The 26,320-nt window shown below is 38.3% G+C and overlaps 1 protein-coding gene across 6 annotated transcripts in view; it reads right to left on the reverse strand.

The window, feature by feature from the left end:
* Positions 1-26,320, reverse strand: part of NEK7 (NIMA related kinase 7) — a 76,446-nt gene that overhangs the window by 40,246 nt on the left and 9,880 nt on the right. For 3 of the 6 annotated variants that reach the window (XR_008450958.1, XM_054072872.1, XM_054072876.1), the window contains exons 2-5: positions 20,220-20,301; positions 15,161-15,301; positions 5,785-5,847; positions 5,126-5,236 (exon numbers count right to left, since the gene is read on the reverse strand). Coding sequence is in view for 5 of the 6 variants with exons in the window: in XM_054072872.1 (XP_053928847.1) it covers positions 5,126-5,236; positions 5,785-5,847; positions 15,161-15,301; positions 20,220-20,276 (372 nt within the window). In the remaining variant the exon portion in view is untranslated. Of the gene's footprint in view, positions 1-5,125; positions 5,237-5,784; positions 5,848-15,160; positions 15,302-20,219; positions 20,302-25,885; positions 26,033-26,320 lie in introns of all 6 variants that reach the window. The other 3 variants (XM_054072873.1, XM_054072874.1, XM_054072875.1) reach the window with 2 other exon arrangements.

Genomic DNA, 26,320 nt, shown 5'->3' on the forward strand with positions numbered 1-26,320 from the left:
ATCTCAGAAGAATAATACATTTCTACTGTATCCATCTACTAAATCATACAAGATTGTTTGGAAACGTACATCCGCCAAGCAGGCATTTGGTGTGCAGCATTTTAGTATGAAATTGTGGTATTTCAAACTGAAAACACATTCTCCCACAGCTAAATCTTTGGCAACCCTAACAGCAAACAGAGTGAGTGTCCTGCTATGCATGCATGTGCACAGCAGAAAACAGCTTCTGCAACACTGCCATTCAAACTACATTGGAGACATCACTGTCTCATCAGCCCTCCAAACATGAATGCCAACTATCTCCTACACCTGCTAAAGCTGTAAATCAATGTTTGTGTGATAAGAGATAGCCAAACAATATAGTCAGGTAATAGCTGAGGGTTTCCCAAAAACTGGATCATGCCCAGGGAAGGAGTAAACACCCAACCTGCTAAATTCTGACACTGCACCTCTTCATTAACTTCATACTCCCAAAAATCTATTATCACAGCAAAAGAAAATTTTAACTCTTGCAATTAAGCAAACTATAGTCAATCCACCAAAAAATAGTTTGAAAACACAACATGACAAGTTTTCATACTCAGCAACGTCACCAGCTTCACTCAGTAAAGAGAATGCTTAATCGCAGGCTACTAGCCATCCCGCAATCCAGGTCAGCTAGTCTGCAGGCAGAAAAAAGTAATCAGCATCTGTAGCAGTAGATGCCCCTTGGCTCTCTGCAATCATGCTGCGAGATCGGTGCTGCAAGATGGCACTGCTAAGTCCACAAAAGCAACCTCCTGCAGAAGTTTGACCTGCACCTGATCACCACCCATTGGCAATGATGTGAATAACCCTCTGTTTGGTGCTGTCCAGCCTCACAAACACCACTGAACACTTACAAGAAGGCAAATTTAATAACTGCCCCATGCCTCTGTGTTCCTTCCAAATCTACTGTCACTACAACATGTCTATAATCCCCAAAGGCTGTCATGTCATTCTGTAGCCACCTCACGCTATAACACACATCGGGCTGCAGTCACGTGGATTCTGCAACGGCCTTGTGGTTGCTTCACACAGGCAGGAGCAGAAATCTGGGCAGGCAAAGCTACCAATGACTGAAGCTAAAATTGCTTCCTCTCTTCAAGCCCTTACAAAAAAAAGGCAAGCTGTCCTATAGGCAAGTTAGTCAACATGGAGAACTGCAAATAATGTAAAAGAAACCCTCACTGCTAATATATTTTGGGATAAGGAGAGAAAGGAGGTCTGCATTCCGTACCATGTAGAAAGGAGAAACCAGCCTGATGCAAGTGCAAACAGTGAAGCCCAAAGTCTCTGCCACTGGTGAACATCAGACCGATAGTCAATGAGATTTCAAACAAGTCTCAACAGAGCTCCAACCTACTGCAACAAGTAACTTGGATATGCATCAGTTGCTTGAAGGAAGTGACTACCCCTGTGTTTTCTGTCCTATAAAAAAACAAGTCAGTTTAAAGACAAAGAGTTCACTGTTCCCCACTACAAAAGCCTGAGATACCGATATGAACGTCATACTGATGAGACATTGTAAGATATTTGTCTTATTTTACCTAGCTAAAGATAGGATGTTTATCTTTTCAATTTAAGTTGAGAAAAAATACACAAAAAGTGTTTTTCTGAAGAGTGGGTAAAGGTACCTAGGTGACATTTTGTAGAGTTCAAAATATTTTCCATCTACCTTGAGAAAGCTGCAAACATATTTTCAAATTTTTAGATGAAAGCTTTCATGCTTGTTTCCAAACATGATTAACTTCCTTAAGATCTGCATGACATAATCCAGTTTAAAGACTGGCCCTTTTTTTTTTTGGTGTGCTAAGATTATTCACCAAACTAAAAATATCTGCAGAAATTAAATAGACTAGAAGCTTATTGCTGATTTAAAAAACAAAAATCACTTCAGTGTCTTGATAACACACCTTTTTAATAACCTTACCTTTCATCTTAAATAATAAGCCAATTATTCCACAGGTAGTACAAATTCTCTTGTTTCGAATAGACTTTGCTAACTAGTTCTTTTTACTATATATCATCATAGTGTATTTTCTTAATGCAATTCGTAAGTTCTTCTATATTGATGGTATTCTGTTTATCCAAGCTATCAACTGTTGTTTTAAAAAATAAAAAAAATTTAAAAAATCCAAATCAAAAAAAGTTCACAGAAGTATTTTTGTCCTGTCCTTGTCTGTGGTGGTGAAGAAACCATGACTGATAGGAAAACAGATCAAGCCTCAATCTCCTTCACAACTTACTTCTGTATTGCAAAAGGAGATGGTATTACCAATGGAACAACAGTTCTCCTGAACTACCCTTAACCTTGGTAGCTATGTACTGTCAATATGTTCCATTGTCGGTGTCTATGGCATGCACTAACAACAGAAAATGAGCAAGTGGAAAATAGCATTAACAGATAATAATTAGTTACTTGTAAAATCTTTGACACAATAATATTCAGCAGCCTAATTCACAGATACTGAAAAGAAAGAACTTTTCCTTCTTTCACCATCCCTACATAGGGGTTACATAGCACCGAGGTACAGATTCAAGTGCAAAACCAACCACAAGTCAAATGCAAGTATCTCCTCCTCACTGACTATGTTTGCTTCATAGTATTACTGCCATGCCACGTCCATGAATTCTACCTGGCCATTAAAAGCTATAAGACAAGAAATCCTCAATTTCAGATCCTTCGCTTTTGAGAATGGAGGCTCTATTTGAAACACCAACCCTAGGACAGAGGTGGGTTATAAAAAATTAAGGTAAAATGGATTAAATCTGTGTGTGCAACATATGTAAACACACAGAGAGAACATATGAGATATTTCTGATTTCATTACACAATTTTAAACAACCAATGCACAGCTGCCTTTTTTTCTCTGACACATAGCAGATTATATTCTATTGAATTCATTGCAATCCATATGAATGCATCAAGTGATTTTCCTCAGTTGTCTACTCAATGGGGACAAAGTATTATTGACAGGTACAAGAGGCATGGTATAAAAGCTGGACAGCAAAGACACAGTTACATTGTGAAACTAAAGAATTCACTTAAGGTGCACTGTGAGGCACTGCAGCTTTGGCAAGTATTCTCTGATGTGTCATAATGTCAAAACAAATACCCAAGTAAACTAGTTAAGTAGTTTTCCCTCACATTAACATTGGCTTCAGTGTCACTGAAGCTGTGGTCATTCACAATTTCAATAACTTGCTTGATCCTTTCTACAAATTACACAACAAGCCTGGTACCCAAACACTCTTCTGGGGGTGCCTCGACATCTTTCAGCGTACTCAGAATAGCACTCTAGCAAGAATGCTGGAAACCAAAGCACAGTTTGTTTGTTTTAATACCACAACATCGTTATCCCATTTACCTCAGCCATGCGACAGGCAGCAATTCTGTTAGGAAGCTTCCATACCATTACATACCATTTACTTTTCAGGCAATTTTTAAAATACTTTTTTAAGAAGATGCTGTATAAGTGAAGTGCCCCACGTTTAAACTCCTACCATCCGAGTAGTCTACCAAATCATTTCCTCCACCAGCAATGTGAAGATGGAGTGCATTGTGACACCTCATACATATTTAATAATAGCCTGATAGGCTGTCATTAACATCAAACAGCAATCTAAGTTTGTTACATTAAACATGATCCCTGTGTTAAGAGGACAATCACAAAGTGCCGCAAAGATGAGCCTGTAAGAAATACCCACCAACTTGGACAAGGTGTAATGAGGCCAACTGTGCTGAAGAAGCTATTATTCACACACTGGATTCAAAATGGAAAAGAACAAAAGGAAAAAAAAAAAAAAAAAAAAGGTGGGGGAAACAGAGGGAGAAAGAAAAAGCTTCAATGGGTCATAAGACCAGACATGCCATAAAGGCAGATCTGTCCACAGAGCACTCATATTAATAACTGTTTGTGTCGAAACTGAACATTCAAAAGAAAAGACAAACTTTCCTTTATGTTTTCTGAAGTGTAAGCCCACAGAATTAATAATTCATGAGATGAAGAAAAACATCAGGTTTGGATATAAATATTAACAGAACACTGTCAACCTGTTTAGAACCAAATTTTGACTGTCCTACCTTATAATTATCAATCTAGAAGGAAATAGTCTTCAAAAGCTCAAAAAAAAAAATCAGCATAAAAGTCATTAATGAAGAAATTAACATTCTCTATTCACGTAGGGCCTAAACAAAACCGCAGAACTCTTCTATGCTGGCTGCTGCTGATGGAATGCTAATTGTCCAGCATTATTTGCTCCCAGAGTTATGCTGTGTTGTCAACAATAACATTGATATGCACACAAGAAAGTACACCAAAGGGACACACTAAAACCAAGACCCAGTGGAAGAGGGGTAGGAAAAGAGGGGAAGTAGCCATCAGATGACTAACAAAGATAAAGAAGCGGGTTTAAAATTAAATAAGTTTCAGAATCCAAAATTTCTACAAAAGGTCTTGGTTAAATTTTTCTGATTAGCTGAAGAACAGCATTTAAAAACTACAAAAGAAAGCAGTTAATGCATAACCACATATCAGTAAATTCATTAAATGTGATTTCAATCAAATACGAAAGCTGTTTTCAGAATACATTAGTCTCAAGATAAAGAAGTATTTAACTAGATGTAAAAAATGATGCAGGTTATTTCCATTTTAATCTCTATTTTGTTAGCTAAAGTGATCAGCATTTGAAAGTTCAAGATCTAGAAGGAAACTTCTGCCTTAGGATGCCAGCTCCTCTGCTTTCACTATTATTATAGACAATAGAATACTGGAACACAAAACAAAATTGTGCCAAAATTCAGGAATGTCGTCAAAATGTATTGTTCTAAATGGTGGTGACAGTGCTAATGCTAATACAATTTCAATCTAGTTATGTCCCCATCTACACTTACATTCTGGGCAGCGTTAAAAATACTTGCATAAGCATCAATAGTGAGCATACATTAAAAAAAAAAAAAAAAAAAGCCAGCCTAAACTCTCCACTATTCTTCACAGTCACTGACATTTTCACTGCATTTCACTCAGTGATGAGGACAAAGAATGAAGAGTCAAACAAGTTGAATGTTAAAAGCTTTTAAATTTTTAAAAAAGTTAATTTCTACCTTTATCATTCTAGAGAGATCCCCAGCATCAGCCAATTCCAACACTATGTTCAGTTCATTGTCTTCAATGAATGAGGCGTAATATTTAATTACATTTGGATGATTCAGTTGCTAAGAAACAGAATAATGCACATGTTAGTGTAGAGTAAGTCTTATCTTTTAAGACTGACATACAAAAACATCATTATTTAAGAAAACAAAACAACCCCTAAAATCTATTTCAGTATAATTAAAAAAGTATATGCTTATGAGAAACATCTATCCATAAATATTTTGCAAGAACTTGATGGCATTTTAGGATCAACATAATGCCCGAGGTTGCCATTTTGAAGTAATTTTGTTTCAATGTATTTATGTAATCACATGCCAAACTTACCTGAAACAGCAAAATCAATTTTTAAAAATCAGTACTTTACTGTACACAGAACAGTTATTTACAATACTGTGGCTTTAAGCAGAAAACGTCTACTTGAAAAGTTACACATTTTTCTACAAGATTTACTTTTCAATGTTAATCTTTAAAGCAATAAAGATTACAAAATTCCTTAAGTGAGGTTTATAAAAACTCTACACAGAAAACAGTGGACAGCTCAAGTATATCTATGAAAAACTTAACATACTTTGATGATGGCTGCACATTTTTTAAACAAATATTTTACCTTAAGAAGATCTATTTCTTTGATGCAGTCAGCACGGGCTTTGGCATCCATTAAATCAAATATCTATGCACAAGAGATAAGACACTTTTATTAAGTGATAAAAACATAGCAAATTGAGTGATTATCATTATTTCACAGTATTCATAAAGCAACCTGAGTTACGCATTTCATGGCAAGATGTAACATTGCAGAAAGAAATATTCCTAGTAACCTGACGTACTGATCCACTGCTGTATTGACTATTTTAGCCTCCTCATAGGAAAGAAGCCCATTGTAAGTACAAGTTTTCCAATGACTTAATTGCCACCTCCACATAGCTGTTCAAACACACAGCACTGTTAAGCACATTTCCTTCTAGTTGGTTCTAATCCAAATGTCAGCTTCTTCTCCAACTCCTGCCACACCATTATCACAAACTGACTCTTTCTAGTACTGAGAATACCTTTTTTTCCTAGTCTCTTGCTAGTCTTCCTTTTGTATTCTAAATAATACATACACTTTTTCTCTCTCTTGATCAGGATCAAAACTTAATTGTCACCTCCAATTCTTCCTTTCCCATTCCCCTCCTTTCAGCAAGCGAAGAGATTTGGACTCTGTAATTTATTTACTAGAGCACTTTTTTCTAAGCCCTCATCTGTTACCTTGACTTTTACAGCCCTTTATAGTTAGACATCTCTGCTCTTCATTTTTTTCCCCACCTCCCATCTGCTCCAAATTACTTTGCAATATACCTTATTTTTGCCCCCTCCTGTTAACCACATTACTCTCCACAAATTTCGATTTCAGCCTGGAGTAATTTTTTCCTGCCATTAGATCCCTTGCCCATGTTCTACACATCTATATTTTACCTAATATCTTCCTATTTTCACTCCCTTTTTTCACCACCTTTGGGTTCCCTTCTCACTTCACTTTCTCAGATGTGTACGTTAACCGAGGAAGCCATGAGATCATAACTGTCCATAAGAGACCAGCAAATAGGAAATTTTATGCTCCCTGTCCCAAGAACAATCAATGCAAGTGTGTACCAGGGAGCAAGGAAAAAAAGGGGACAGGTGTAAGGGGCACATCTTGAAGTTTCATACGTGTGTACCAGGGAACAAGGGAAAAAAGGGGACAGGTGTAAGGGGCACATCTTGAAGTTTCATACTTTTGCTAAGTTCTAGATAATAGTAACAGAAGAACATTCCTCATGATGGAGAGGTTAGATGTAGACAGAGAACTCCAGACACACTGGAGAAGCTAATCAAAGCAGCAGACCGATTTGAAATTGAAAACTGTACACAAATTATCTACTTTTAACAACTTGAGTAATTATCCAAAGACAAATTTCAGGAATCAAAACCAAAAGAGTGTCATGCCGTGTGAGAAAACAAGATGGTTTGCATATGTTAATGACTGTTCCCCAATACACCAACACGCATACTAACTAATCTACAGCAGAAATGTTTCCCTACACACCTAAGCAAGCAAGTTTTGCAAGCTAATTTTACATAAACTACGCTTCTGATAGGGACACTAATCAGTACCTCTCATAGAGGAATAACTGAACAACAAAAATAAAGCCCTAGACTCAGGACTGTGATAGATCTAGGATCAAGTCACAGGAAAGAAATCTTCTGTTTGTGTAGTCTGGCTGGTATTCCCAGTACTTCCAATTCTGTTATTAAACAGCCTGAATAGACTAGGCTGAGCAGCTGCTCTCAGGAAAGGTCAGAACTGAATTTTTATGAACATGACTCCCTATAACTTTTGCTACACTTCATACAGCAGAGTGGCAAATTTGTCACAGTTTCAGCTAAATGGACCATTTCAAACATTACCTGAATAAAATAAAGCAAGACAGAAAAACTGAGTCTTTTCTGATCCTTACAAACACGAAGACAGACAATCTAAAGATTTACGGTATATCAATCTCAAGGTTCTCCGTTAGACTTTGGTCTAGATCTAACCTCAAAAGACATACATAGCATTTCCCAGAAATCCATAATTTCAGTTCCATAGACATTAACCTCCTCCAACAATAAGACTGAAAAAAAAAAAACCCCACAACCCCCCCAAAAAAAGCAACAAAGAAATCACCCAGTCCAGGGCCTCTGAAGAATCTCTGCACTATCACACCAGATTCAAGCAGCTTGCAGAGATTTCCTTTCTGAATAGATTATCTTTCCATTGTGCCAAACCACTGTAGTTTGGATCAGAGGCCCCTAGTGTAATAAGCCATGTCAGCTCACAAGGAGACTACTGTAAACACGAGAAAACCTCCACAGTTCACCAAGAGAAGATGACTCATCACCGAACAGCATCTTACACTGAAAAATTAGAGATTTAAAGAGCTTAAGAACATCCTTGCAAGTGCTTGTCAGAATTACACACAGCACCTGGCAGCAATCGGAAGGCTTGTTTTGCAGGAGCTGCCGCAGACCAGATGACAGTGCAGGGGAAGCTGTCCTTCACTTGGGGTTTACTGCAGACTGTCCAATATGAAGAGATGTCAGTACTTCCATCACGACTGTAACAGCTCACAGCTTTGCAAGCAGACTAATTCCATCTTCGGCTACTATTACTCAGCAAGACAACCAGAAAGGTCAGCTTCTACTCCTCCCTCTCCAGTATGCATGTTGCACATAGGTTTATCTCACATACACATAATTTGTGGTGCTATAAGGACATTATTGCCATTTCTATTAGCACGCCACAGACCTGACTGCCTCAGAAATGTGAGGCCTCAAGACTTTCCATGTTTTGGATGAACTTCTCTTGGCCTCAACTTATTTTTTTAGCTCAGATTTAGCTGTAGCAGCACATGCTTTGCAGTTGAGAGACTTAACTGTAACAAAGTCATTACAGTCAGATGACTTGTATCTAACTTCGTTTTCAGATTCAGCTCAGCTCTGTGCAACTGCAGTCTTAAGGATATTAAAGCAGATAAAGTAAAGGTCTAAGAAAACAGAATTATTAATACGGGTACGCTCCTGGACTAACACAAAACATTAGCAACCGACAACTTGAAAGCACTCAGCATATCATTTACAGAGCCACCACCAGCATCCTCCTCCCAGCAGAGCTCAGGGCACTGCAAGAGTGAGCCTGAAACAGGTCGATGTGAAGTAGCTTGTGTACATTGATTATTAAGAGCCAGTAGTAACTGGACTACAAAGGTTAGCACCAACCACTGTAACTGGCTAACAATAAAAACTGCTGCATTTTTATTAGACTGCTGGGACATTAATTAGACTAACAATAACTTCTAATTCTTGACTCCACTTATAAGGTCAGGATCACAAGGTAATTCAGGTTGGAGGTGTGTTCCTCTAGCCAGCACAAATTGCACAGAGTAATGCACTTATTTAAAATTTTAATTATTTTTCCCCAATTTCTATTTTTAAGAATTATGATAACTATGATAAGATTAACATTTCTACAAAGGAATTTTGTTTGCTTTGGAACACTTAATAAGAAGCAAGAATTATATTAAATGTTTCTATGACATTGCAGTTTTCATGAAGAGTGTAACCAAAAATTCTCATTGAGGTAAGAACTATACCTTAGTTAGCAATTACTGTGAAATTCCTGAAAACAGGCAAATAAAGCTGAAGAGACTTCAGAGAGCATTCTAAATGCCATTTGCAGTTTTTCTTTCCATTTAGCAAGAATGCTAAGTGAAACAAAAAGTCCATTTTTAGCTCTCAGGTTTTAATCTCCCACAGCAATCAATAGCATACAAAGGAAGAGTAGAAGGACAAGCATACATTGATAGTTATTCCAAAATATTTCCCTCTGTGTACTATGCAACTAAGGGATCTCTGATAACTTCAAATTTGATCACTTCTCCAGTACCTTCATGTGGGTGTAGATTGCAATTTAATTCTTTCAACCTTCTCAGAATACCAGTTGTAAGTACTTTCAGGAGATACCAGTATTTTTAGAATAGTTTCTCAGCTATTGTAAGCTATAGAGCAGGAACTATTTCCTATGCAGGTGCGTAAACTAAATTAAAAACTGCAATACACAAAATCAATTCCTGAGTGAAGTTCTTTTCATAGAATCATAAAATCACTGAATCACCAGGTTGGAAGGGACCCACTGGGTCATCGAGTCCAACCATTCCTAACACTCCCTAAACCACGTGCTTCAGCACCTTGTCCACCTGTCCCTTAAACACCTCCAGAGAAGGTGACTCAACCACCTCCCTGGGCAGGCAATTCCAGTGCCCAATGACCCTTCCCATGAAAATTTTTTCCTGATGTCCAGCCTGAACCTCCTCTGGCGGAGCTTGAGGCCATTCCCTCTTGTCCTGTCCCCTGTCACTTAGGAGAAAACGCCAGCTGCCTCCTCTCCACAACCTCCTCTCCACAACCTCCTTTCAGGTAGTTGTAGAGAACAATAAGGTTTCCCCTCAGCCTCCTCTTCTCCAGGCTAAACAACCCCAGCTCTCTCAGCCGCTCCTCATAAGACTTGTTCTCCAACCCCCTCACCAGCTTCGTTGTTCTTCTCTGGACATGCTCCAGAACCTCAACACCCTTCTTGTGGTGAGGGGCCCAGAACTGAACACAGTACTCAAGTTGCGGTCTCAACAGTGCCAAGTACAGAGAGAGAATAACCTCCCTGGACCTGCTGGTCACGCCATTTCTGATACAAGCCAAGACGCCATGGGCCTTCTTGGCCACCTAGGCACATTGCTGGCTCATGTTCAGTTGGCTGTCAACCAACACCCCCAGGTCCTTCTCCTCCAGGCAGCTTTCTAGCCAGACTTCTCCTAGTCTGTAGCACTGCATAGGGTTGTTGTGCCCCAAGTGCAGTACCCGGAATTTGGCCTTGTTAAACCTCATGCCATCGGTGTCAGCCCAGTGGTCCAGCCTGTTCAGATCTCTCTGCAGAGCCTTCCTACCCTCCAGCAGATCCACGCTTCCACCCAGCTCAGTGTCATCTGCAAACTTGCTAGGGGTGTACTTAATGATTTCACCCAGGTCATTGATAAAGACATCGAACATGCTCCTACAAGGCTGCAGGCAGAGCAAGAAGGTTTAGCAACATTTAAGCACCAGATGGAAAACATCAGGCATTAGCTTCTAAGTGTGCACTGTATCTCATCAAATACCAGCTATAAATGTAACTCATCAGAAGTAACAGGCAAGTAGAGAATCTACTCAATTCTCTTGCTCCCAAATCCATTACTTTTCCAAGTTTTTCTTTTCAGCACTGAAAAGGATAAGGGTCTTTCTGAACTCACCATTTAAATGACTATTAAACCTATCTCTGCTTGAAATTCCATAAAAAATAAAATTACCAAAATATACTTCCAAAGCAAAACACAAACATGACTGGTGTAGCATAAACCTATCAACAGGCAAGCAAAATAAAGACTTGAATGCACATAAATATTAAGAGCTACGATACAGCATAGCAACAATAAGCATTAGAGTATTTTGCCACTGCAGCACTGCTGTGCCGAGACAATACTGCTTCGTAAAATGTGAAATTACAAGTACTTTCCTAAGATTAATTATCTCTAATTCAGGCCTGAAGTAGCAATGTACTGACAATGCACAATGAATAATGAATGTAGGTGCTAGATAAAAGGATTCATTGTCTGAATCTCTAACACAGGGGTCTCCCATTTCGGAATGAAAGCAAAGTAAAGATGGAAAAATGAAAGGCAGAAATGTAATGAAACTGGAATTTTATTGAAACATGCAGTTTCATACAGTATTTTGAATTTTGAGGTGCTAAGTTTACTTAAAAAATAGCTCAAAGTGAACACATATAGCCTTACAGTCACCGATGTTAGATATTTAGAACTCTTTTGCCCTTTAAGAGCGTTTTGTGAGTGCTTATTCCAGTATCTAGCAGTTGCTTACTTCCCCCTTGGAAGCAGCCACTAGAGTGTTCATTGCTCAGAACGCTGCACCATAGCTCCGGGTGTCAATGGTTCTGCAAGGGTTACGTAGGTGGCAGTAGCAGAGATGTACTGCTGTCCCCCCAGACATCATCTTCCACCATAGTTTGGACCTCAGACTTTGGGGTTTTTTAATTCTAATTTTATTTAGGTAATATTTCAATAGTATCTCAGAAACATAGTTCCATGGGAAAAAGAAAACCTAATTATTATAAATACCACTTCCCTAATTACATGGCAAACCACACATGGGAGGATGAAGCACAAAGGGTACAAGAATAAGAAAAGACTCAGCAAACCCTTTTGTGTATTCTGTTGGTTAAATTACTAGAAAGAAATTGCAAATTAAACAGTTTTCACTCAGCTACATATTCTATTGGAAACCAAACCAACTACTCCTTCATGTTATCTGGACTCAGCAGCAACTACAAACTCAGAAAGAGTGGTTTCTGTCACCATCTGCTTGTCCTTCCTCCCACAGCACCTTACTGCCACTTGCTTCTGCTCACATTGAGTTCCACAAACATACATTCTGTACACGCTAATGTAACATTTATCAATATTGTACATATTTCAGCCAAATAAAATTTTAATAGCAGAAAATAAACATTTTTGTTGGAAAGCTTCATAAGAACGCAAAACTGGCAATCCTTTGGAAAAAATATGGCTCAAGATCCAGTAACTCTTAGAGAGGATAACTGAAGAACTCCAAGTCATATCAGACCCTGACGGTAGAGACAAATGTAGGGGGGGCCAGTAAATGAATACACATAAAGAGAATAGCTATACACACAACACACCCAGGGAAACAAAATAAGGAGAGGGTGGAACAGACTCAACTTGTAAGAACAGAGGGGAGGGCTAAGATATGAGATGACAAAGAGTGAAGTAGAAGAAAGCCCAGATCTCAGTTATTTAATACAAAATACATAATTTAGAAACTGTTTCCATGTGGAAATGTGGAAAGTGGTATCCATGTAGAGAAATTAGAACCCCTCCATCAAGACAGAAAGAAGTATTCTCCTGTTTGGTCCAAGCTGAGCTTTCATTACTGAGGCATCAGAAAAAAGGCAATATGTTAATATGAATAAAAGAAAATATGAATGAAATTAAAAGCAAGAAGCACCATCACAGAGGTCCTCTGAAAAGGAGGAGCAATCACTTCTTACCAAAAGACACCTATGAAAACAATTTTTTTACTGAAAGTAAGCATTGTGACTACTTTTAACAAACATTTCCAGGGTATCTCAGGGAAGGCCACAGAAGCACAGTAACAAATAAGATGGTCTTCTGTCCAAATGAAAGAGTTTTAGATGTCAACTATGCAAGCTGAAATCGCTGTGCTAAACACTCAGTGCTGCCACAAGCCTTCTGAACTTCAGGAAATATTTCACTGTACATTTAGGAATTTTTTCCCTTTCAGGTTAACCATATCTCACCGTCCACTCAGATAGCAGTCATATACATACAACCAGCCTTCATAGGGAAAGTGATTTTGCAGATCACAGAACATATCCCTCCTGAGGTGTACTAGGCAATAACATTCAATAGAAAGCCATCAGCGTATGTGGGACATTTTAAGACAATCGGAATGCTATCAGGATAAAGCCATTTAGGAGAGCCACAATGATTTAATCCTATTTCCTACCAATCACCAAGCATACTATTAGTAATTTATTAAATGGTTGAACAAGAATGCTTTTCTGCTTTAGAAGCTATAACCTATATACAGACAGCATGACAGCTTCTCCAGTAACTGAAAAAAATCTTTTGGCAAATGAGGAAATCTGATGTGAGAATACAGCTACACATACCTACTTCTGAAACACCATTAAAAGCATACATGCTGTAACGCCTCCGTATTCTTAATGCAAACAGTTATACAAATTTTGTAATTAACAGTGAAAGGCTGGATTTCATGACTTTCTTCAAGTACCCAGGCATTCCACACCCACCTTAAATGACATGCATTTCAAGTCACATTTGACCTTTTTGGTTACTCATGCACTAAAAATGAAGGAAGAATTAGCTTAGTGTTTTAAGACTGTTGATCAAAGTTCCTAAGATATATTTCAGCTTTTGAAGTAGTACATATCTGGCAGTTTTCCCAGAAGGGGGAACCAAGTCTCTCTTTTCATGACTGCCAGGACTGGCCCTGCCTCCTGGTGCTGCAGAGAACAGGAAATCACAGAAATGGAATAGTAAGTCAAGAAACAACAGAGAAATTTACACCGCAAGCATTACCACAGAAAATGATTAAAATCCAGAAATATCAGAAAGTAATCTATGAAACCTGACACATGCTATTTTGCAAGACATAAAGGTAACAAAAAACCCTTCAGCAATCATGTCGGTACTCCTTCAAGTAATATGCTCAACATACCTCAAGAGATCAGAACCAAAATAATAATTTTGGTTTCAATTTCTAAATCAAAAATATTGTCAGGAAATTTTTAAAGCAAATGCTGTGGAGAATTTTTAGAGTCTAATGGTCTGATAAGAAATATCTGAGCAGCTACAAACAAAAAAAGAGAATGGAAACAATACTGGATAGAGGCTCAGCTTGAGCTACCTTTTGCCTGTGCAGCAATAAAAAAAGCAAGAGTTTATCACTTAAACTGTCCCTTTTGGGTTAAATATTTTTAAGAAGACAAAATATCTGGACAAATCATCAGTCCATTTCTTATGCTAAATTTTACAAGTGCTTCTTCCTGGCGTTCTTTACAAGCGTTCTTCCTGGCTGCAGTAACTTAACCAGTGTGCTGCTCTTCCATCTTCTACAACATGACTGCTGTTTCACTACCAGTTAAGCTATGAATTTTGGAAGTATTCAGGGTCCTCAGGGACATATTTTCACCAATGCAATTCACTTAATTTCACGGTGCACACACATTCAATCGCTATATAGGGTCCCACACATAGATATATTATTCATGAACATGATAATACAAACTCATTCATATCCTGGAATCTGAAGGGAACATCGAGATACAGATTCAAGCACAGTTTCAGGTTACATCCATTTCAGGCAATTTTCAGTCTTTTGAAACAGTAACTCCTTTCAAATATTACAAGTTTGATAATATATACATCTTATTTGATTCATACATTTTTTAAATACTCTTACTACTTGAAAAATTACTTATAGATGTTTACTTAAAAAGAAATGTATGAATTTGCATAATATACTCTCACATTAGACACCACTAAATATTTCTATTATTTATGGATTCCAAACCTTGTTTAGGACTGTTCTTATACAGTTGATTTATATATGTTATCTTTTCTGAACAAGTCTGGGCTTCACTTCCAAGTTCAAACACTGGTTTGTGAAATACTATACAAAGCCATTTCATAAACTTCCTGCTATCTAGATACTCAGCATTTACAAATTCATTAAGATAATATCCAAATTAATTTGCCTTTCAAATTTCATTATATCAAATACTTTATAATATTTATACATGAAGTCATCCTTACCTGAACCTTCTTCAGTGCTACTGGTACCCCATCCAATAGGCAGGTTGCTCTGTAAACTTCACTGAACTGCCCTCGGCCAATCTTCTTCTCTATTCGGAAATTGGCAAGTGTATTATAGCCCATGTCAGGTCGCAAAGCTTTCTAGAATCAAAGATATCAGAAAAAAGTTTGCACTTCAGTCAGTAACATTAATCATGCCAGGGTAAAGATACATTGAAAGAATATGGTTTCAACTATTAAGCTCGTTTTATCCCAATACATTAAAACCAAAACTGTCCCACACTAATCACAAGATGTTCTAAAGAAAGCACGCACTACACTATTTTTGGAGCAAAATTATAGAATGTTGAAATATATTTAAAATTTTCTAGCTTATCAGAAGTCTGAGACATAAAAGAGAAGAAATCCCACCACACTAATTTTCCATGTTTCCTTTTCATGTCCTATCTCTCTCCATCTAAAAAAAAAATAAAATAAAATGAAAAAAAAACAACACACTGAACAAGAAGAGACACTAGAGCTAATAAAGAATCAGCTCACATAATAATATTTTAATGTGGATATTTAAGTACCTATGAAGTATATTTTATATAGTCTTCTGTTGCTCCAGAAATCAAAATATTATGATACTCATTTTGATAAAAGTAGTGCAGCATTAATGCTAGAATGCCTTCCAAAACACAGGACCCAGTATAATGAGATATTTACAGGGCTTTTAGGGAAAATGTCCATAATCACACATCACTTCAAGATTTAAAATTCTTTTCGCAGAGCTGTGAGACACAGACTCTCTAAACAGACTATGTTTAAGAAGTATAGTACACTTCCCATTTGAATTGGGAGTTGCAGCCTTTGCCTGCACAGTAACTTGACAAATATTAGCATGAACTACTAAGGCAGTGTGACAACCGCATGCTGAGAGCAAAGTCTCACTAATGTGTTTTGGCATGCAGGTTTGTAATCACACATTTACATATGCAATGACCTACATTTGCATGTCAGATCACACACTGTCTTGCTTTATTAAGACCGGGCACCTCCCTGTGTTTGGCGGCCAGAGTGGCGAGAGAGGGCCAGAGGGCGGTGTTTTTTTGGCAGTTGAGGATGAACTGCCACCCAAAGATTAGGCTGATATGGCCTGAGCATTAGACACTTCATTAGAGGTAATCTGTTTAACAGTGGGCAGTGTATGTAAACTTCACAGCCCATTTGCGGCACCTTTTCCCCCCCATGGCCTTTCTTCAAAGGGCAGCGTGGCTGAGTGACAGCTTGTCTCATCTGCTCCCTTGTCCTGTCATACAATTTAGATGTGGAGAGCTGACATGAGAAGCAACATAGCTGCACATCTCCAACTACCATTGGGTCTCTCCTCACCACAATGCAATTTGTAGAGAAATAAGCTTGTGCAGGGTAAAGATTTCCTTCAGTCTGAGAGCATAACACAACAGATTATATACACTTCACTAATGATCACATTACATTGTATTCACCGAGTAAATCAGCGAGCACTCTGAATATTACAGTTCCATGGAAGAGATCTGTATCTTACAACATTAAAATAACCAATGAGTTGCTTCCTCTTCTCAGACTCGTATTTTAAACTTCTAGCCAAGCAATGATTAAAGCTACAAAAATTATTCTTTGTTCTGCTCCAAACAGACTTCAGTACATTTCAGTTCTCAGTTATATCTTCAACTGTATTCCTGAGCACAGAAAAATGGGAGGAGAGAGAAGATCGTTTAAAAGCTTTTATGAGAAAAACTAAGGCAAACATCCTAATGTACTGATTAATCAATCATGGCATGAAGATGTCATCTATGTAACAAGTAAATGAAGACAAACTTCAATACAACCCATAATACTCATTTTCAGATTTGGTTTTAGTCTCAGAAAAAAAAGCTGGTATACAATTTAGCAGAGGGCTGCCAGGAAGGAAAGCATAGATTGGTGAAAGACCACAGTAGTTACAAGGTATTCATGGTTAACTTCTAAGGCTATGCCACACAGCAGCTCTCAGCTTAGCCAGAACTCTCAAGAGATGTCTTAATCCAGTGTTTTTCCAAAACTTTCTATTTGCGTGCAATTCCCATCATCCTTGAGTTTTAAATTTTCAAAAGTATCTAATGCCCCATCAAATATGAACCTCAGCACGGGTCAAAGGAGGCACAGCATGTTTTACAGATCTTCAGTGGTTAGAGACCAGTGAAGAAATCAATAAAGTCTTATTCACCAAAAAAAAAAAAAAATCTATTGTACATTAAATCCAGAGCACAGCATTGATTTCTCCAGCGACCAAGCCTTCCCAGGAGGTCCTTGTTCTCTCCCACTGCAAGCTCCTCAGTACTACTCCATTACTGTGTGCCAGCATGCATGACACTGAGTCAATCATTGATGAAGATTTTTAAAAAGAAAACTCAAACCCCAATTTATTTATTTTTTAATTCTTCACAAATTCAGTCTAAACACAGCCTAACAAACAGCTGAACTGCAGCAATTCGGAGATTCTAGCAAGCAGTTAGGAATGGAGTTAGAGCTCTTTTCCTAACTGGGCTTTTCTGTTGTAGAAATCAACACCACACAGTTTCAAAAAAGTTTAACCAGCTTCCTTCTGTAAGGATTCCTAACCTATAAAATGAAGTTTTCTCAGGTTGTGAGAGAACATACAGCACATTAATAGCCAGCTATAAGATGAGAAATGGCAGCAGAAATATTTTCTCAAAGAAGTTACCAGCGAAATCCTAAAGAAAACTGCACAATTTGATACATACAATGAAGCAATAAAGTTTCTTTACAATCCAAATTTATCAAAGAAAACCATCTCAAAATATGACTGCAAAACCTTGCAGATGATTCTCTTATTTTTCCACCCTGGTACTAGAATCTCAGGGCTAGCAATGGAAAACACAACCTTCAAGACAGAGTATCATGATTTTTACATTAGCTATTACAACACAGGATAAAGATCTACAAAATACCATGGAAGAACTTCCTTGAAAAGTTAAACTGATTGGCCAGTCACTATCAAAAAGAAGGTTAGACATTTTTAGGAAAAGTATTTGTGTACCACGGAGAAATCTGATACTTGTAGATGAGCCTAATTACTTGGAAAAGTAAAACTAGTAGCATATTTCACTAGAGTGAATATATAAATTGAATCTGTAGGTTAGAGTAGCATTCCTAAAATTGAACCAGTCCTCAAGAAGTTGATTCCATGAATCAGAAACAGGTATTCAAATACTCGAAAGAAATATGCCGAAATGTAAAACCAGTTTGTAGTCAGCAAACAGAAAAAAACATAGGAAGGTTTCCCAGAAATAGCAAAGCTTTCATCAGCTGGGTTCTATTTTCTCTCTAATCAGAAAAGTAAAAGTCTGCAATAACAATGGGGATCCTTTCTGATATTCATAAGACAAATTTAAAGTACTGTTGTGCCTTGCAAAAACATTGGGTTTGAACAATGGAGCTTCCATGGAGACATATACAACAAAGTATGCAAACAAATGTGGTCATGATAACATTTGCTTGAAAGTGCTTTTATATACACCCTATTTTCATGCAATATGGCCCTCAAACGACAGCAATCAGCTTCTGCAAGTACTTGAAAGGAGCAAAGGAAGGCAATAGGCCTGGGAAACAAGGTAAAAGTGATAAAGCAAGATTAGAACAGAAAAAGTGTTATTAAAGTTGGGCACAACCTAGATTTGGTGCATTCAACGGGAAAAGAAATTGTACAGTGTAACACAGTACAGTACTATGTTAAATTTATATAAATCATTTTGAAGACATCCTCTACTGTGATGGCATTAAGTTGTCTTAAACAACCCCTCTGCCTCCCTTCACATGACAAGAGATGGAAAACTTCAGTGCTAGATGCATCTCGTAATTACAGTACATTACAGTACTGGTAGGCTTATTAATGTATTGTTATTCCTGTATTTAAATAATTCATGATCATTTATATGATGAATGCATTACACTAATGTTAAGATAAGTTACTTGAGGATAGCTTAGGGTAGGTCACATCAGATCAGGTGTATAGGTCAACTCACTTAAGGAAGATATCAACTAATAATCTTCTGGCCAGAACTACATAACATCATTAACGAAGGCACGACAGTATTTTTTTTGTTTTGAAACTACAAATGTATTTTCTCAAAAGATCTGTATGCATAGCTATACAATGGCCTTATACTTCTAAGTTTTCCACTGGTATCAATGCTATTAAATCCAGATCTTTTGTTATCACAATGCTATAATAAAAACAGTGGAGCTAAGGAAAGCTAGTTCTTGTTAATTTAATGTATTTCACAAGCTAAAATTCATCTTAGTTTGCCCTATCACCTATACAGTTAACAAGAAACTTGCAAAATTTAAATTCCAGCTTTGTAAAGAACAGTCCAGTTTTTACTTTGGAATAGTTACCACAGTAAATATTTTTAGGGTATTCCTCTATAGGCTCTTCCAATCCCTTCAAAGAATTACCTCCTAAAAATATCAAAAAGCTATACCCCAGTATTATCTCCTATCAGATAATATTTATCCTTTGTTTCACACCACCAATGCATACCGAAAGATTAAATTTGTTATGCATCTTCTTTCTAACAGAACTATAGCTGCTGGACATTTCTCTTGCCTGGTTTCAACAGGTAATGGTGCTAATTCATACAGTATCACCATCAAGAAGCATAAGAAGAGAAAGCTGAAGGTTACAGTCTGCAATAAATATGGCAATACAATTTTGAAACATAGCATTTAACAGCTCACTCTTTCTCAGAAAAATAACTGGTTACATCTTTCCTTCCTACTCCCACTCCAACTCCAAACTCTCAACTCAAAGTTGATGAAGCAGTAGGAGGCAAAAATTGAAAGTAATTATTTTCTGATATATAGGGTCTAATATTCAATTAATTTCAAGATCAACAGAATATATTCTATCTCTTTACAGCTTCTTTGTTGCCACATGAAATAATGCTAATTTCTACATTTTTCTATTTAAGAAGTTAAGAAGCAATAGCTTCCATTCTGGAGTTACTGTTTTAAAAAAAAAAAAAAAAAGTACCTGTGGTTGAAACGGTGGAGCAGCAGGCCCCTGCATGCCTTGTGGCTGTTCATCCATTCTATCACGTATCGTCCCTTCTGTCCTGAAAAGAGAAATACAGAATACAGTTATTACTATGTAACTCAATCTGCATTTATGAGCAATGAACACCAGCAGAAGAATTTTCTCATTTGCGTGTTTGAGTTTACTAACATTTCTGTTAACTATTGCATTAACTATTCCAGCTCTGCACTGCTTTGGAAAGGAAGTTTTCTTATGTTTAACTGTTCTATAAAATGAAATAAATCACTATACATATCTGAACTTATTACTAAAATATATGCACTAAACTACTTGAGCCAGACAGACAGCTCTGTCTGATAAAAGTTGCATCACCACATCATTGTTTAAAGGCACTGACCACTTGCTTACTCACATAGATGTCTACTGGCCAGTACCTTAGACCTACGGACACCACAGGAAACAACAGGTCAGCAGGAGGTTGAACTGCTGCATGCATACTGTTTATGCTGCATTCATTTATCTGTAGACACAAGAGTAGTTCCATCTAAATAGAAAAAAAAGCTAAACACATACACTCATTACATTCTGACAAGCTAGCTAAGAAGGCTTTGAGATGCCATACTAGGAGCACAGCTTCTAGTCCTACCTACGAACCTCTCGTATCCCATCAATAAGACAGAAGCAAAGCTATCTGCCAAGTTCCCAAGACAAAGACTTAAGGCTTGGACCAACAATAAGGGTTGCAGAATGTGCAGAATCATTATTAGGAAGGACAGGAGAGACAAAAATGCAAATGCTCAAGAGACTTTTCCCTCAACTAAGCAAATCTTTTCTTAGGCTACATGACATTTTGTGATTGGAAGCAGCACCTAGTTTTATTGGTGCCTGCTGGGGCCACCTCTATTCAGATAACGACAGCTGAAAGTTCACTGGGAGCTTTGAATGCAAACAATGAAGTAAACTTTTATACAAATGAGAAGCAAGCCCTGATGAACTTAACTTTTTCATTCCACAAACATGAAGCGTCTCTGCCTACTAACCAGTCAAACCTGCCAAGGCCTCCAGAGAAACAAGAGTCATGAGACTGATTGAAAAACTACTCTTGCTCTTCAAATTATTTTTATTTATTTTCTTATTTCATGCTCCAAATCCCAGACATTCTACAGATGGTTTAACATAAAACTATTTCTACTGATAAAGATTAAGAGATAGCAGAAAAATTTTCTTCGATAAATTTATTATCAAAAATCTATTTACTTCAAATATTGCAAACGTCCTTTTGCACACAAAGCTACTAACGTTTCACAAGCCTTTCTTTAGAAAGAGTATGTGAAAAATTCTGAAACAGCATTTAAGTTCAGTATAAAAGCGAACACCTACCACCTCTGCTAAAACACTCATAAAATAAATCTTCCCAGTAATTTCTTCAGGGATATTAAAAAGGTTAGAAATAACTCAACAGAAAGCAGCAAGCCTTAGAAATGTTTTTCAAAGCCCACTGGAAAATATTTAAGAAAATAACAAATAGCTTGTGTTCACAGCACTGTTATTCTTAGAGCATCACTGTGATAACACAGCAAAATAATCACAGAGCAGCTTTGCAAAGTTTTCCAAGGTATTGCCCTGTATACCAAACAGTGGGTTGGATGCACAAAACACATCATCAACAATTTACTTTCACTCCCTTGTTTGAAGCATTCATCCCATGCCAATCCAGTACTATTGGCTATTCATAACACCAATCCATGGCCATCCTCCAGAGCAACTAAGAGTTCCAGCAGCTTTGCCTTCCTATCTGTCATGGTTTTGAGCTCCCCAGTGGGCAACAAAGAATCACGCAGCTACTCACTCATCCCTCCTCCTTCTGAGCCACAGTGGGGAGCAGAGTGAAAAGAAACTAAGACAAAACTCGTGGGTGGAGATAAGGACAGAGATGGATCATTCACCAAGTACTGTCACTCACAAAACCAGACTCCACTTGAGAGGGGGAGCAGATCAATCTAACTTATTACCAAACCCGAACAAAATTCTGAGAAACAAAACTAAATCCCCAAAAGAACTCCTTTTCCCCATCCCTCTCTTAATTCCAGGCTTAACTTTACTCCTAAATTCTCTACCTCCTCCCCTCCAGTGGTGAAGGGGAACAGGGAATGGGGGTTGTGGTCAGTTCACCATACATTGCCTCTGTCACTCCTTCCTCCTCAGGTGGACTCCTCACTCTCTTCCCCTGCTCCAGCATAGGGGTTCCTCCCACTGGAGACAGTCCTCCACAAACTCCTCCAACATAAGTCCTTCCTGTGGGCTGCAGACCTCCACCTGCTCTAGCGCTGGTTTCCATGGCCTCCTTTGGACATGCCCATCTGCTCCAGTGTTGCATACTCCAGGGGCTGCAGGTGGACATCCATCAGGACTGTCCATGGGCTGCAGGGGGACAGCCTGCGGAACCATAGCCTCCTCCATGGGCTGCAGAGGAATCTCTGCTTGGGCATCTGGAACACCTCCTCCTCTTCTTCTTCCTCACTGACCCTGGTGTTCTCTGGGGCACTATATTCCTTGTATATCATGTCTGTGTAGTTGTTTCTCTTGCATCTGGTGTCTTCAGGGCTATTTCTCCCACATCTTTCATCCCCTCCAGCTGCGAAGATAGGCCAAACTGGCCTGATTGGTCCATTGAAACCTGGCAGCCCAGCCATAGAAAGCGTTAGGGGAAGACTGCACCTCCCCTGTTGCTGTTCTCCCCTTCTCAAATGTGTAATCACAGAAGCATTAGCACTTTCACTGATGAGCTTGGCCTTGGCCAGAGGTTGGTCTACCCCAAAGCCAGCCAGCCCAGTCCTCTAGCAGCCTCCAACAAAAGATACCAATGTAACACATATCCTCCCCTACTACCAAAACCCTGCCACCCAAACCCACAAAGCACACAGTTTGGGACTTTGTGTTCTTTTGTCAAGTATTAGCTGTAATTAATCCAAAGATAAAAAAGATCCAAAAAAGCAATTTCAGGCAGGTGAAGAGAAAACAAAACAAAACACAATTATCAAACTGAGATGAGAGGCAGAGAACAGGAGGCAGGAACTGCAGAGACTAAGTGTCAGAATGAGCATGTTGAGAAAGTGGGAAACAGCTGGGGATACATGCTGCACACCTCTGGCCAGGCAATCTTTTAGCCAGCCCTAGGACACCAACACTGACACTTCTTGCAAGTTCTACATCTCACATACAACCTCCCCACTAAGGCAAGAAAACCTAATACAACAGCACTGAAAATTGAGCTGCAATCATAAAACTGCACCTGAATTCTCCAGTTAAATTCAGAGGTTTGTGCAGTTGTGACAAATTGTGGGGGACAAATGCATGGCCTTTTTAAGGAACTTTCTGCTAATTTCCTGCTATAGCGAGCTTTCTATCATTGCCAAGAATTCTCTTCTGAAGTGCTATTTTGGAGAGCCTTCATAAGAATTTTAATGTTTTCAATAGCATCAATATTTCTACTGAAAGTCTCACAGTGTCTTCTTAAATACGTTTACACATTGAAGACTGTTGACCATCTAGATAATTCCTATGGATCACAAACACTTGTTTCAAAAACTCTGGGGAAAAGAAGTATATACAAAGCTCTTTATCATCTATTGCAGACGTTCATCCAAGATTAATGATATCTAAGCTCAAATGTTTCAATGACGTATGTCGATTCGGGAATTATACTACCCACTTCTCTTTTCTGTATGGCGAGAGGCACTGACTGGAAATGTTTGGGAATTTGTGTCTGTCACTCACTTTTAAATCTGGGAAAAGAGTAGAAAAGAAGTCATCAGTGACCCAAAAGTCACCACTCAAGACTTCTACAGTGCCAAATATAACTAATGTTCTTAAATACTTCCACACTGATCATGTAGGGGGAAAGGACTTCTGCCTTCACCACACCACACCACCATTCTAGGAACAATGGAATGCTCTCCAAACCATTTGTCTTGCAAAGATGACTTTCATAAATTTCAAGATTAAAATAATTTGGATTCAGGCCAACACGTACACAACAGTGATCACGGGAACACCAGATACTAACACTTTGCAGATATGAGAAGATTTCTGGTTAAGTACTAATGCTTTAAATCCTTGTCTTTTCCAGTTGGTCAGAACGATGGGTGCCACCTACACATACAGGATGTAGGATGAAGTACCCGTGGATACGGACAACATGACCAGTTTTTCAATTGGAATTGCAATGGCATTGCAACTCCCTTAACTACTGCTATCTAGTCCATGCACTGAGCCCACGGCACACAGCAAAAGGAAGTTAAGCCCTCAACAGTAAATTAGCTTACCAAACCACAACTGCATGCACTGCGAATTACACATGTAAAGACCATGCAAAGACACAAAGCAGCCCAAAATGCAAGGGCTCGACAGAAGCTCAGGTTCTACAGCTGGCACTCAGCTTTCCAGGTCATTTCCACCAGCCTCCTCTTGGAGAGGTGAGATTACCCATGACTCTCTTAGTGAAATCAGAGCAGAGAACCTACTCCTGAAGGGGAACCAGAGCTCATCACTGACATTTCACTGGAATATATTTTAAAATAACATTTTTAAAAGAAAAAAAAAAACCAAGATATATAGGAAAAAATTGAAATCCTCACGACCTTAGGTCTTGCAACTAAGTCTTTACAAACACGATTACATTATTTCAGGAGGAAAAGCTTAAATGCATTGCCTAATGACATGAAACATGCTTTTTTAAACACTATTTTCATAGCTCAAAGTCCATAAACCACTGACATTGAAATACATTTCACGGTATTCAAGCAATATGTTATTGCTTTAACAGATGGCGGTCTACAACGACAAGAAAATGCAATGTTCTCCTGTAGAAAACATCATTAATCGTCTCAATGGTGTATGGTTTCCATTAGCTACATTGTATACACTATTCTCTGTTAATTTTGGGTCTTAAGGAGGGCCATTCAGTAAACAATGTCACAGAAGAAACAACTATACTTCTTAAAAAGTGTATATTTAAAAGAATATCCAGAGCGTTACAGTTCTGCTGAGAAGCTGGAAGTCTGTCTTTTTTTCTGAAAAATACAGATGTAACTACTCTGCATAATTACTAACACAGAAAAATACAGTTACACCATGCACAATGTGCTGCTCAAGCATATGGTCACTGTAGCTGCTGCTCACAAAGGACAGAATGTACTGTGTTTGCTTCTAGATTACACCAGCAACTAAGGCAGGTATTTTCAGGTTTTATTATAACCATTGTATTGTTGTAGTTAGGTTAGAGCCAAGGCCCTCCAGAAATATCCATCCACTTAACTCCATAAATGCTCCATACTTTTTGGTGTCAACAAGTTAGATTCTCCAGCATCTAATATGCAATTTAAATTACTAATTCTAGATCCCTACATTTTTCAACTATGTTTACTACCTAAATTCACAGATAAGGACTATCCTCAGCTGAGAAAAGAACTATATATTAATATCAGTTTCCATATAAGAATACAGCCTACAGGAACATCCCCATTTGCTCCTACTACACGTTGACTCTCCACCACGCAAAAGTATAATTTAAGCCTAGGTAGAACATTACAATAGCCACCTTGGTTGAAAATAAAGAAAAAACTATGCTCTGGAAGCCAGGATTTAGGTTTTAAATGCCTTACTGAATATCAAAACCAAAAAGTACCCATCCCACAAGGCGGGTGATGATCCCAGAAGTCTATGCTAAGGAGTCCAAGCGTACTGGTCCTCTTCCAGCTCTGCTCTCAGATGTAACTTCAGCTGTCAGCTCCCAGATGAAAGCCACACACCTTTTGGGAAGAAACAAGCGGTAGACCATTTTTAACTCTGCTAACACAGCAATAACAGCTTGGTTCTTAAGCTCAATGTGAGTAGGTTAAGAAACAGGCATCCTGTGGCTTTACAAAAAACACTGCCTTAACAATCATACTTAATCTCTTCTAGGGAAAACGTGTTAGCTGTTTGGAGGGAACTGGCTTCCTGGTCAAACCTGGCTCATACACTGACAGGTCACTCTCTTCAACACCCACTCAAACACTGGCAGCCAGGCTGCAGGTTGTAGTTTATGAATTTTCAAA

The sequence above is a fragment of the Cuculus canorus genome, chromosome 8 (assembly GCF_017976375.1).
Source record: "Cuculus canorus isolate bCucCan1 chromosome 8, bCucCan1.pri, whole genome shotgun sequence".
NCBI lineage: Eukaryota > Metazoa > Chordata > Aves > Cuculiformes > Cuculidae > Cuculus > Cuculus canorus.